The sequence below is a fragment of the Scyliorhinus torazame genome, chromosome 7 (assembly GCF_047496885.1).
Source record: "Scyliorhinus torazame isolate Kashiwa2021f chromosome 7, sScyTor2.1, whole genome shotgun sequence".
Classification (NCBI taxonomy): domain Eukaryota; kingdom Metazoa; phylum Chordata; class Chondrichthyes; order Carcharhiniformes; family Scyliorhinidae; genus Scyliorhinus; species Scyliorhinus torazame.
This window is the reverse complement of record NC_092713.1, coordinates 268,648,174-268,660,686: the sequence shown is the minus strand read 5'-3', so window position 1 is coordinate 268,660,686 and position 12,513 is coordinate 268,648,174. Positions and strand designations below refer to the sequence as shown.

Genomic DNA, 12,513 nt, shown 5'->3' with positions numbered 1-12,513 from the left:
AGTTCCTCAGCTATTTCCTTGTCTCCCATCACTAGATTACCAGCGTCATTTTGGAGCGGCCCAATGTCTACTTTTGCCTCCCGTTTGTTTTTAATGTATTTAAATAAACTTTTACTATCATTCCTAATGTTCCTGGCTAGCCTACCTTCATAATTGATCCTCTCTTTCCTTATTTCTCTCTTTGTTATTTCCCGTTTGTTTTTGTAGCCTTCCCAATCTTCTGACTTCCCACTACTCTTTGCCACATTATAGGCTTTCTCTTTTGCTTTGATACATTCCCTAACTTCCTTTGTCAGCCATGGCTGCCTAATCCCCCCTCTGATAACCTTTCTTTTCTTTGGGATGAACCTCTGTACTGTGTCTTCAATTACTCCCAGAAACTCCTGCCATTGCTGTTCTACTGTCTTTCCCACTAGGCTCTGCTCCCAGTCGATTTTCGTCACTTCCTCCCTCATGCCCCTGTAGTTACCTTTATTTAACTGTAACACCTTTACATCTGATTCTACTTTCTTTCTTTCAAATTGGAGATTGAATTCTACCATATTATGATCACTGCCTCCTAAGTGTTCCCTTACTTTAAGATCTTTAATCAAGTCTGGCTCTACATAACACTAAGTCCAGAATGGCCTGTCGCCTGGTGGGCTCCATCACAAGCTGTTCCAAAAAGCCCACCTGTAAACATTCAATGAATTCCCTTTCCTTGGGTCCACTGGCAGCATTATTTACCCAGTCCACCTGCATATTGAAGTCCCCCATGATCACTGTGACCTTGCCTTTCTGACATGCACTTTCTATTTCGTGGTGCATTTTGTGCCCCTGGTCCTGACCACTGTTAGGAGGCCTGTACATAACTCCCATTATGGTTTTTTTGCCTTTGTGGTTCCTCAACTCTACCCAGACTCCACATTATCTGACCCTATGTTGTTTAGTGCTATTGATTTAATTTCATTCCTAATTAACAAGGCAACCCCGCCCCCTCTGCCCACCTCTCTGTCTTTTCGATAGGTTGTGAATCCCTGGATGTTTAAATGCCACTCCTGAACCCACGTCTCTGTGATGCCTACCACATCATACCTGCCAGTCACAATCTGGGCCACAAGCTCATCTACCTTATTCCGTACACTGCGCGCATTTAAATATAGCACCTTTAATTCTCTATTGACCGTCCCTTTTTGTTTTCTTAGTGTGGTGGACCTTGGTTTACTGAGCCTTTCCATACACTGTGTCATATTTTGTGGGATGGGGACTATCGTAACCTCTCCTGAGTTCTGTCTTTTCGTGCTTCTTTGTATTCCTAAGCAGCTACGCTTCCCACTGATTACTTCACCTCTTGGTTCCCTGACTTTCCCTTCCCCCCAATCTCTAGTTTAAAGTCCTATTGACCACCCCATTTACTCTTTTCGCCAGAACACTGGTCCCAGCTCGGTTCAGGTGGAGACCATCCCAACGGTATAGTTGGGATGGTCCCCCTGTCCCAAAACTGATGCCAGTGTCCCATGAAAAGGAACCCCTCATTCCCACACCACTCTTTCAGCCACGTGTTAACTTCCCTTATTCTTGCCTCCGTATGCCAATTTGCACGTGGCTCGGGCAGTAATCCGGAGATTATGACCCTTGAGGACCTGTTTTTTTAAATTTGAATCTTAGCTCTTTATAATCTCTAAACAGGTCCTCTTTTCTAGACTTGCCTATGTTGTTGGTACTGACATGGACCACAACAACTGGATCCTCCCTCTCCCTCTCCAGTATCCTTTCAAGCCGGCCAGAGATGTCCCGCACCCTAGCACCGGGCAGGCAACATACCATGCGGGACTCTTTATCCTGCTCACAAAGGATACTATCTATCCCCCTGATAATAGAATCCCCTACTACAACTTGCCTATTTACTCCCTCCCCTTGAATGGCCTGTTGAACCATGGTGCCTTGGTCAGCTGACTCATCCTTCCTGCAGCCCTGTTCGCCATCCACACAGGGAGCAAGTGCCTCATACCTGTTGGACAGAGTCAAGGGCTGAGGCTCCTGAGTTCCTGACTGCTGGTTCCCTTTACCTGCCTGACTTGCAGTCACACCCTGCTGTCCCTGGCCACTGGCAGGATTTAAACTACTTACTCTGACAGGTGTGACTGCCTCCTGAAACACGGTGTCCAGGTAAGTCTCCCCCTCCCGGATGTGCCTCAGTGTTTGAAGCTCAGACTCCAGCTCATCAACTCTGAGCCGGAGCTCTTCGAGCAGCCAACACTTACTGCAGATGTGGTCGCTGCAGCTCGCAATGGGATCTGCCAGCTCCCACATCAAGCAGCTCAAGCACATCACCTGACCAGCCATCACTAATTAATTAATTAGTTTAATTTAAGTTTACGAGTTTAGCGGTGTTTAAAAAAAAAATTGGGAGCAGATTTGCTATCAACCGATCAGATCACAGCTTCACTCTGACATCACTTTTGGAAGAAAAAAACAAAACTATAAAACAGGAAGTTACCGTTTTTATACTCACAGAGACTGCTTCTCCTCCTCCGAACGGCTCCCAAAATTAGGCCCGAAGAAAGAGAGAGAACAAAACAGTCGGGAAAAAGCACCTTCTCCCACTCTTCACCGAATTACCTCACTGCACCAAATTACCAAATTCTCACTCTGTCTGTGTCTCACTCGCTCAGGCTGTGTCTCCTTGACCAGCGCAATGCGCTTTCGGTCTGTCTTTTATACAGACTTTAGGATGACTCACACTAAAACTTCAAAAAGAATACAATGTGTACCTTTGTGTCCCTTAACAGGACTCAGGTGACTGCCAGATAACTGCCTCTCAGCAATTAGGGTGGGGGCAGCTTCAGCCGATCAGACACTAATCTACACTGCACTTTTAACTGAAAAACAGCACAATTAGATGAACCACTTACCTTTCCTGGTTACCTCTGCACCAAATTACCACATTCTCATTCTGTCTGTGTCTCACTCACTCAGGCTGTGTCTCCTTGACCAGCGCAATGCTTACTAAGTGCGCTTTGTCTGTCTTTTATACAGACTTTAGGATGACTCACACTAAAACTTCAAAGAGAAGAATACAATGTGTACCTTTGTGCCCCTTAACAGGCCTCAGGTGACTGCCAGATAACTGCCTCTCAGCAATTAGGGTGGGGGCAGCTTCAGCCAATCAGACACAAATCTACACTGCACTTTTAACTGAAAAACAGCACAATTAGATGAACCACTTACCTTTCCTGTTTACCTCACTGCACCAAATTCTCATTCTGTCTGTGTCTCACTCACTCAGGCTGTGTCTCCTTGACCAGCGCAATGCTTCTCCCCAAAAGGACTTTTATTTAAAAATGATTGCTAGTTTTGATAGACACTAAATGTAGCCCCTGGATATGATACTGAGTCATAAAGTTTACCATGCTTAAAGTAGGGCAGAACTATTTGGTCAAGGGACAAAGCCTGATTTCCTTGATAGACACTACATGTAGCCCCTGGATATGATACTGAGTCATAAAGTTTACCATGCTTGAAGTAGGGCAGAACTATTTGGTCAAGGGACAAAGCCTGAATTCCTTACTCCAAATCCCTGCCTAGATCCCTTGTGAACAAATGCATATTATGGTGATACAACCTGTTGAAGCTCACTCTCGAGGTTAACACAAACACACATGTAAATCAAGGGTTCAATAGAAGGGGAGGAAGAAAAGTATTTTGGGGAGAAGGAAGCAGTTCAATTGCACACAAAAGAAAATTTATTGTATTTTCAATATGTTAGCAGTTGTGCATCAGAAATTGTAACAAAGATAACACTCCCATTACAACTTTTAGTTGTATTTTTGCATTAGAATTAAAACCTTTCCTCAAATACTGCAATTGCCGGAACAGTGATGAAATACATATTATATAGAAGCTGACAATTCAGCTATATCCTGTAGTGTATTGCTCATGCTTTTACACAATTAATTGCATGACAAGAACAGAATTTGAGTGGTCCGCAACTGGTATTGACAGAGGAGCCAATATTTATGCAGAGGTTTCCAGAGGTACCATGGTCAAACACTGCATAACTCCCACAGAAAGTAAACACAACAGTGTTGGGTAGAACACTGTACTGTAATATACAATTCACCATAAAAATTTGTTTTGTTGCAAAATTGATGTGCAATAAACTAAACAAGTCAGAACAAGGTAAATATGAAGAGAGAACCTCATCTACTTGCAGACCAAATCAGGTTTATGCCTGTCACTGAAGTGTAATTATACTCTGATTCATTAGGTAGACTTAAAGGAACAAGAATTAAGATGTACGGGTAAAATACCGAAATAATGACAAAGGGTGTGCCAAGGTACAATGCTGTATGACTTTGCTTGGAAACCTGTGAAGGCAGGAACAGAAAACAAATAAAATATCATGGGAGGTTTTCTTTGGTGACATTGTAGATTGTCTGATGGCACCTTTTTAAAACAGAATTTTAGGTTTGAAAAATGTTGAAATGGGCGACAAGCAATGTTGCTTTTCAGGAACAAAAATAAACAATGTATTGAGAGAAAAGTTTGGAAGTTACAAGTGAAAAACGATCTGCTTAATATAATTGTGGGCAATGAACTGAAAATGTAATTTTACAAAAGGGAGGTGCATATAATACTTGCCATGAATCATACAGGACAAGTAAGAAAACAATATACATTCAGGAGTTTGTATTTAAGGATTTTTGAGAAAAAGCATAAAGTCACCTTTTGGGGCAATTATTGGATTTTAGGTCAAGCCCGAAAATCAAACAGCCTAATTGTTGAAAGGAATAAACGTGTACATTATGATCTCCGGAAAGCTAACCACAGGCTTTTCACAGTAACTTCATTTGAAGCCTACTTGTGACAATAAGCGATTTTCATGTTAAAAAGTGACATTATCTTTCCAATTAATAAAATTCTATATTTATACCCATGTTATTTTAAATAGGACTTTTTATTTGGTATTTTGTGTAAAAGCAGAAAATGCTGCAAACACTTAACAGGTCAAGCGACATATGATCTGGTTTTGTCAAGCGATCAGATATCTCTAGCATTAACACGATTGTCCTCTTTTTACAGATGTTATTTAAACTGGTGAGTACTTGCAGCATTTTCTATTTTATTTCAGATTTCTTAATACTCCATCATCTTGCTTTTTTAAAAAACATTATTTGGAATTCTTAACAACTGCTCAGTGGGAAAGTTTCACTCGGAGACTGTGAAGCATCTGAAACTAAAGTATGGTTATATATAGGTCATTAATTTGTTCATGGAAAAAGAAATTATGCAATAAACTAAGTATACAAATCAATTGAAATATTTAATCTGTCATCAGGTACCTTATGAAGAATTGTCTTTACTTACTGGGGAGAAAGGATGTTCAGTATCACACGATCTGCGCTTCAAAGTGTCAGCTAAACAATTTTAACTTAGTTCAATTTTGATATACTTTTTGGTTCTACACCACTGCAGAAATGCAAAGCCTGAAAAATTATAACAATTACACCAATAGAAGATGAAAAGATAAGACTTTAGGAAAACAACCTGTATTTCATGCTCTCTACATTATACATTACAATAACAATGGTGCAGTAACTCAAAACGTTTTCCAGACAAAGACTGCATTCTTTTAAGTGGTTTTACTGTGAGAATTCTGAGAGCTTTTGAATGCTGCAAGAAAGAAATTAAGTTGATGCACATCAAAACAAATTTAGAATTTAACCTGCCCATTCCAAAGAAAATTATTTTGGAACTATCCATGACAGCCTTAACTTGCAAAACAAGTGAAATGTTTTCAAATAGTTTAGGTCAGCAATGTGCAAAAACTATTTTGGCATATCGAATACCTTTTTGCAGATGCCAAATAATGAATTCAAAGATATCAATACTAAAGCGAATGAAGATGTAACAGAAGAAAATTTGGTAAATTGTAGAAGTGTGCACCTGTATGAGGGGTGGCAGGAAGGGGGAGAAATGTAGTCTATTGGAGTGATCAGCACGTATGTTGCAGTAATGACGAAGGCAACAAAAGTAAGACATTGTTTTAAAAAGTACCTCTTTTTAAAAGCACGGCTTCTGCTAAAATGCAACGCAGATTTACATGAATGTGAATTCATTTGTTTCACATTTTCATGTCTGTTAAAAAATTATTTGCATACAGATATTGTAAATATTTGAACTACAAATAAAGCATCAGATAACAGAATCTAATGATAACACCAGATTACACTGACTTGTGTTTTTTGGAGTATGGAAGCCAATTTAACCAAAAGATATACGAGGACCAAAGTTCTTCTAACAATTATCCTGTGATGCAAGTTATACAGAGCTGAATCTGTACGCAGCACTCCTCCTGCATCAATCTGTTTCTGTCATCCCAACCATGGCTTCTGAAATCAGATGGGGCGAGGCGAAGAGTTTCCATATTGGGAATTTCCATGGTCTTGGCCTCTAAATACCTTGACACAAGCCCTTTGAACGGTCAGAAATATCCCCCCCCCAAATTCAGATATAATCAATATTGTCCCTTGGAAAAGAGGTTGATTAACACAGCAATAAATTGATGTGCCACTGTCTTTGGCTTATCACTGACTGGCTTGACAGTGTTTCTATTCCTGCTTTACCTTCTCCCCACCCTGGCAAGTGTCCAAGATGGCACCTGTATACTCAGGGTAGATTGGGGAGCGGAGGTCTGTGCTGCCCACTCTACTTTGCAGGAGTGAGGAATTTTGAACTGTTTAAAAGACCCAGGAAATTAAAAGGCATATTCAAGCTAACCTAATATGGCTGATACCTGTAGATGGGTCCTCAACCATATCTTGTATACTGAACGTCAACTGTCGTAGTGTTTTTTTGTCGACTTCAGCAAGACGACCACAAAGTCATGTTAAATATGTCTCTATTCAGGGCTGATAAAACTGGTCAAATTAGGCTACATAATTTCATTTAACTTCAGGCCCAGAACATGGAAGACAATATTTATTTCGAGCTAAGAACTGCACAACAGGCAAATTTTCAAAAAGACTGTACACTAAATTTCTTTTGTGTGTGTGTGTGTGTTTAAACTTTCTATTAAGCCCAGCCATCACAAATACCAGCTGGAAACATACAAATCTCTCCAAATGGCTGTGTCGCATCAACCTTCTCAGCTGGTGCATGGGTCAGGGAACCATTATTTCAACCAACAGTAATAAAGTGTGTAATTTGCTTTTACGCCACATACAACCAGTCTTCACCAGGGAAAAAAAGACATGTACAAGTGAATTTCAAGTGTCTAAGGGATACAATAAATAGTCATAATGACATGTTTTGACAATGCATTCTGTTCTTCAAGGGATCATATCTGGAGAACAATTTGATTTTACAACATTGTTTGGACACAAGGCTCAACAAAAAATTGAACAGCAGGTTCTTCGGGTCGCTACACTGGAAAATATTTGGAATTTACTGATTGTAGGTTTCCCCCATTTCTGGGATTATGCTTCAAATTCAAATCCAAGACCAAGTTTATGTCCACCAGCATTAATATTCTTGCCATCCAGCAGTGCTGAAAGGTTTATCTTAACACCTAAGGAGAAAAATGATACATCATATAATACTGATTGCATATCGCTCTCATCGAAGCGGCAGACAGGATGAACAGCAAGTTTTATCCAAATGGACACATTCACAAAATGACCAATACAAATGTACAGAAAGATAATGAGAATGGGGTTGAAATCGGCTTGTTTTACTTATGAAATTGAGAATTGCTTTAATCCCAGGTACATTACAATATTATTGCTGTGCCTTTACAACTTTTTATAAATAACATCTTAGTTTCAACATTCAAGAGTACAATGTATGAAAATTGTGACCTCTGCTCGCTTCCAAAGTGAAACATTTTTGCTGTTTGCATCGAATAATCCTGGATTGGACAAAACATATTGGGTAAAAGTACCGTTGTGCAATGTTTCTGCCCAGAACTATGTATTCTTGAAAAGAACAGGCAAGTTTTTTTTGAAGGGGGTGATGTTATTTAACCCTCGTCATTACTATGTCCTTAGAGTTTAGCTCCTCCCCATTGTTAAATTGAATTTGGCCCTTTAAATAAAATTATCACAGTGAAGATCTGTTAAAATGTCACAAAGAATTCAGGTGAAATTGGTCTCAACTTATGGGCAATCACTCTCAAGAGACATTTTATTAGTCATTCAAAAGTAAAAGTGACTAACATCATTTAAATGTACTTATCAGCAAACTGAGAAGGATGAGCACTATCAGTGGAAATTTCCAGATAGACAAGGTGATCATTTTAATCAATGCTGAGTAAAAGGAGTCAACGGTAGGAGTTAAACTTTTAAGTAGAGCCGTAATCATGAACACTTACAATAGAAAAAGGCTACCTAGCTTATCAATCCCAAACTTTCAATCGGCCACATACAATTTGCACAACCAAGGAAATTGCCAAACTTATTTAATCTCACAATTGAAGTAAACGTGCAAAAAGAGCAAACCTTGGAATATCTCTGAACGTTGAAGGTGATCCAAACAAATAACTTCAGCATTCAAACAAACATTACAATCTACATTAGTACAACTCATTAGTTATATTTTATAGATGATTCAATGGTCTGAGGATAAATTTATAGTATTCCACAGCATTTTATCATCTTGATGTATACTTACATTCAATGACATCCAATACTATTTAAACTATTAGAAACACCAAGGGGCAAAAAACATTCGCAGGGGTGGTATACAGACCATCAATCTGCAATGGTAATGTTGGGGATAGCATTAGGCAGGAAATCAGAGATGCATGTGATAAAGGAACATCTGGGATTATGGTGACTTTAGTCTGCATATAGATTGGGTGAATCAAATTAGGCACAGTACAGTAGAGGAGAAATTTCTGGAGTGTATGCAGGATGGTTTTCTGGACCAATACCTTGAGGAACCAACAAGGGAACAGGCCACCTTGGACTGCATGTTGTGCAATAAGAAAGGATTAGTTGGCAATCAAGTTGTGAGAGAACTCTTGGGGATGAGTGACCATAATATGATAGAACTCTTTGTCAAGCTGAATAGTGAGGTAGTTGATTCTGAGGCCAGGGTCCTGTACCTCAATAAAGGTAACTATAATGGTATGAGGCATGAGCTGGCTATGATAGACTGGGAAACATTACTCAAAGGAAGGACAGTGGACAGGCAATGGCAGGCATTCATGAAGAAAATAGGTGAACTCCAAAAGGTGTTTATTCCTATTTGGCACAAAAGTAGAAAGGGAACTGTGGCCAAACCATGGCTTACAAGGGAAATTAGAAGTAGTATTAGATTCAAAGAAGGGGCATAGAAATTAGATAGAAAAAGCAATAGACCTGAGGATTGGGAACAGTTTAAAATTCCAAGGGATTTAGTAAGAAGAGAAAATACAATTTGAAGGTGAGCAAGCGGGGAACATAAAAATTGACTGTAAATGTCTCTACATGTATGTAAAGAGAAAAAGATTGATTAAAAACTAAGGCCCCTTACAGTCAGAAACGGGGAATTCACAAAAATGACTGAGGAACTAAATTCATACTTTGCTTCGATCTTCACAAAGGGAGATGCATATAATGCACTGGAAGTTCTGAGAAACACAAATTTCAGTGAGGAACTGAAGGAAATTAGTAAAGAAATAGTTTGGGGGAAATTAATGGGATTGAAGGTGGATTAATCTCCAAAAAGCCTGATATTCTTCATCCCAGAGTACGTAAGGAAGTGGCCCGAGAAATATTAGATCCGTTGGTGGCCATTTTCCAAAAATTCATTGGACTCCGGAATGGTTCCTACAGATTGGAAGGTAGCTAATGTCACCCCGCTATTCAAAAAGGGAAATGGAGTGAAAACAGGGAACTGTAGACCAGTGAGCCTAACGACGGTTATAGGGAAGTTGCTGGAGTCCGTTATCAAGGATTCCATAGCACAGCATTTGGAAAGCAGTGGTATAATCAGAAAAGGTCAGCATGGATTTATGAAAGGAAAATCATGCTTGACATATCTACTGGAATTCTTTGAAGATGTAACTAGTAAAGTTGGCCAGGGAGAACCGGTGGATGTGGTTTACTTAGACTTTCGACAAGGTCTCACAAGGCAGATTACTATGTAAAGTTAAAGAGCATAGGATTGCGGGTAGTGTCTTAAAATGGATGAGCTGGTTAGTAGACAGGAAGTAAAAAATTGGAATAACTGGGTCCCTTTCCAATTGGCAGATAGTGACTAGTGGGGTACCGCAGGGATCTGTGCTAGGACCCCAACTGTTCACATTATATATTAATAAATTGGATGACGGAACTAAATGTATTATCTCCAAATTTGCAGATGATACAAAGTTGGGTGGGAGGGTGAGCTGTGAGGAAGATGCAGACAAGCTTCAGCAGGATTTGGACAGTCTGTGAGTGAGCATATGCATGGACGAATACTGTGGATAAAGGTGAGGTTATCCACTTTGGTAGCAAAAATAGGAAGGCAGATTATTATTTGAATGGGTGGAAATTGAGAGAGGTGGATACTCTGCGAGACCTTGGTGTCCTCTTGCATCAGTCACTCAAAATAAGCGCGCAGGTACAGCAGGCAGTAAAAAAAGCAAATAATATGTTGGCCTTCATTGCGAGTGGATTTGAATATAGGAATAGGGGTGTTTTATTGCAATTATATAGGGCATTGGTGATGTAATACCTGGAGTATTCTGTGCAGTTTTGAGGAAGTATCCGAGGAAGGATGTTCTTGTTATGGAGGGAATGCAGCGAAGATTTACCAGCTTAATTCCTGGGATGGCAGGAGTGTAATGTGAGGAGAGACTAAATCGGTTAGGATTATATTCAATGGAGTATAGAAGAGTGAAGGGGGGAACTCATAGAAATTTATAAAATTCTAACAGGATTAGACAGGGCCGATTCAGAAAGAATGTTCCCGATGGTGGGGGAGTCCAGAATTAGGGTGTCATAGTTTTGGGATAAGGGTTAAATCTATTAAAACTGAGGTGAGAAGACGTTTCTTCCCCCAGAGAGTGGTGAATCTGTGGAATTCACTAGCACAGAAAGTAGTTGAGACCAAAACACTGTAGTTTCTAGGAAGAACTTAAAAAAAAAAAATTTGAAGTGCTCAATTCAAATTTACAGGGTAGGTGGATTGGCCACACTAAATTGCCCCTTAAGTGGAAAAAAATTAATTGGATACTCTAAATTTATTAAGAAAGAAAAAAGTACCAAATTCATTCTTATTCCAAAGGGCAATTTAGCATCGCCAGTCCATCTACCCTGCACATCTTTGAGTTGTGGCGGTTAAGACCCATACAGACACAGGGATGTGAAAACTCCACACGGACAGTGACCTGGGGCCGGGATCGAGCCCAGGTCCTCAGCGCCGTGAGGCAGCAGTGCTAACCATTACACCACCGTGCCGCCCAGTGTTTCAAGGAGGAATTAGATATAGCTCTTGGGGCTAAAGTAATCCAGGGATATTGCAGTGTGGAGGGGCTGGCTTAGGATATTGAACTTGATGATCAGCAAGGATCATAATGAATGGCCTCCTCCAGTTTATATTTTCTATTATGTTTCTGTGTAAACTGCACATTCACCCAACTTATTTTAACATTAATCAACATAATATTCTCACTTTAGTTCTTCCATTTCCCCCTTTTCTGAACGCACTGGTTCCTAAATTAGCCCACCAATACTTCATCAAGACCGTCAATTTTTAAACATATAATAGTAAGCATCAGTGGATTATTTCGCAGTCCACACATAATGAATTCACCGGCTATCAATCAAAAATGGAGTGCTAACTGATGTTTTCCCTTCCCTGGACCGGGGCATTCAAACCTATTACTCAACTCCAGTTGATTCGCTACTTAACTAAATTAACAATCCCACCCAAGGTCTCCTAATTTTGATTACCATGATCTGATCCAAGTAGTATCTATCCTTATTTTTTTTTAAAAATATATATTTATTAAAGTTTTTTAACACAATTTTTCACCCTGACAAACAATAACCTCCCCCCCTCGTAACAAAATAAGAAATCGCACAGAGCAAGATATGATATACATGGTAAAATGATATGTTACATAGCTTTGTACACTGGCTCTCTCCCGCACGTGCCAGTTTCCCCAATCCTTCATGTTATCTCTTGCTCATCCACCCTCCCAGGCAAGCCCCCATTCCCCCCCCCCCCCAGGTTGCTGCTGCTGCTGACCGACCTTCCTCTAACACTCCGCGAGATAGTCCAGAACGGTTGCCACCTCCTGTAGAACCCCTGCGCAGACCCTCTCAAGGCAAACTTAATCCCCTCCAGCTTTATGAACCCAGCCATGTTGTTTATCCAGGCCTCCACGCTGGGGGGCTTCGCCTCCTTCCACATTAGCAAGATCCGTCGCCGGGCTACTAGGGACGCAAAGACCAGAATGCCGGCCTCTATCGCCTCCTGCACTCCCGGCTCGTCCACTACTCCAAATATTGCTAGCCCCCAGCTTGGCTTGATCAGGACTTTCACCACCTGAGATATTGC

General features: G+C 40.3%; 1 protein-coding gene across 1 annotated transcript in view; it reads right to left on the bottom strand.

Annotated features, from left to right (window-relative positions):
* Window positions 1-3,702: 3,702 nt before the first annotated feature.
* LOC140427029 (non-selective voltage-gated ion channel VDAC1-like) overlaps window positions 3,703-12,513 on the bottom strand; it is a 46,853-nt gene continuing 38,042 nt past the window's right edge. The window contains exon 9 of the mRNA XM_072512445.1: window positions 3,703-7,552. Within this exon, the coding sequence (XP_072368546.1) occupies window positions 7,461-7,552 (92 nt within the window). The 3' untranslated portion in view covers window positions 3,703-7,460. The remainder of the gene's footprint in view (window positions 7,553-12,513) is intronic.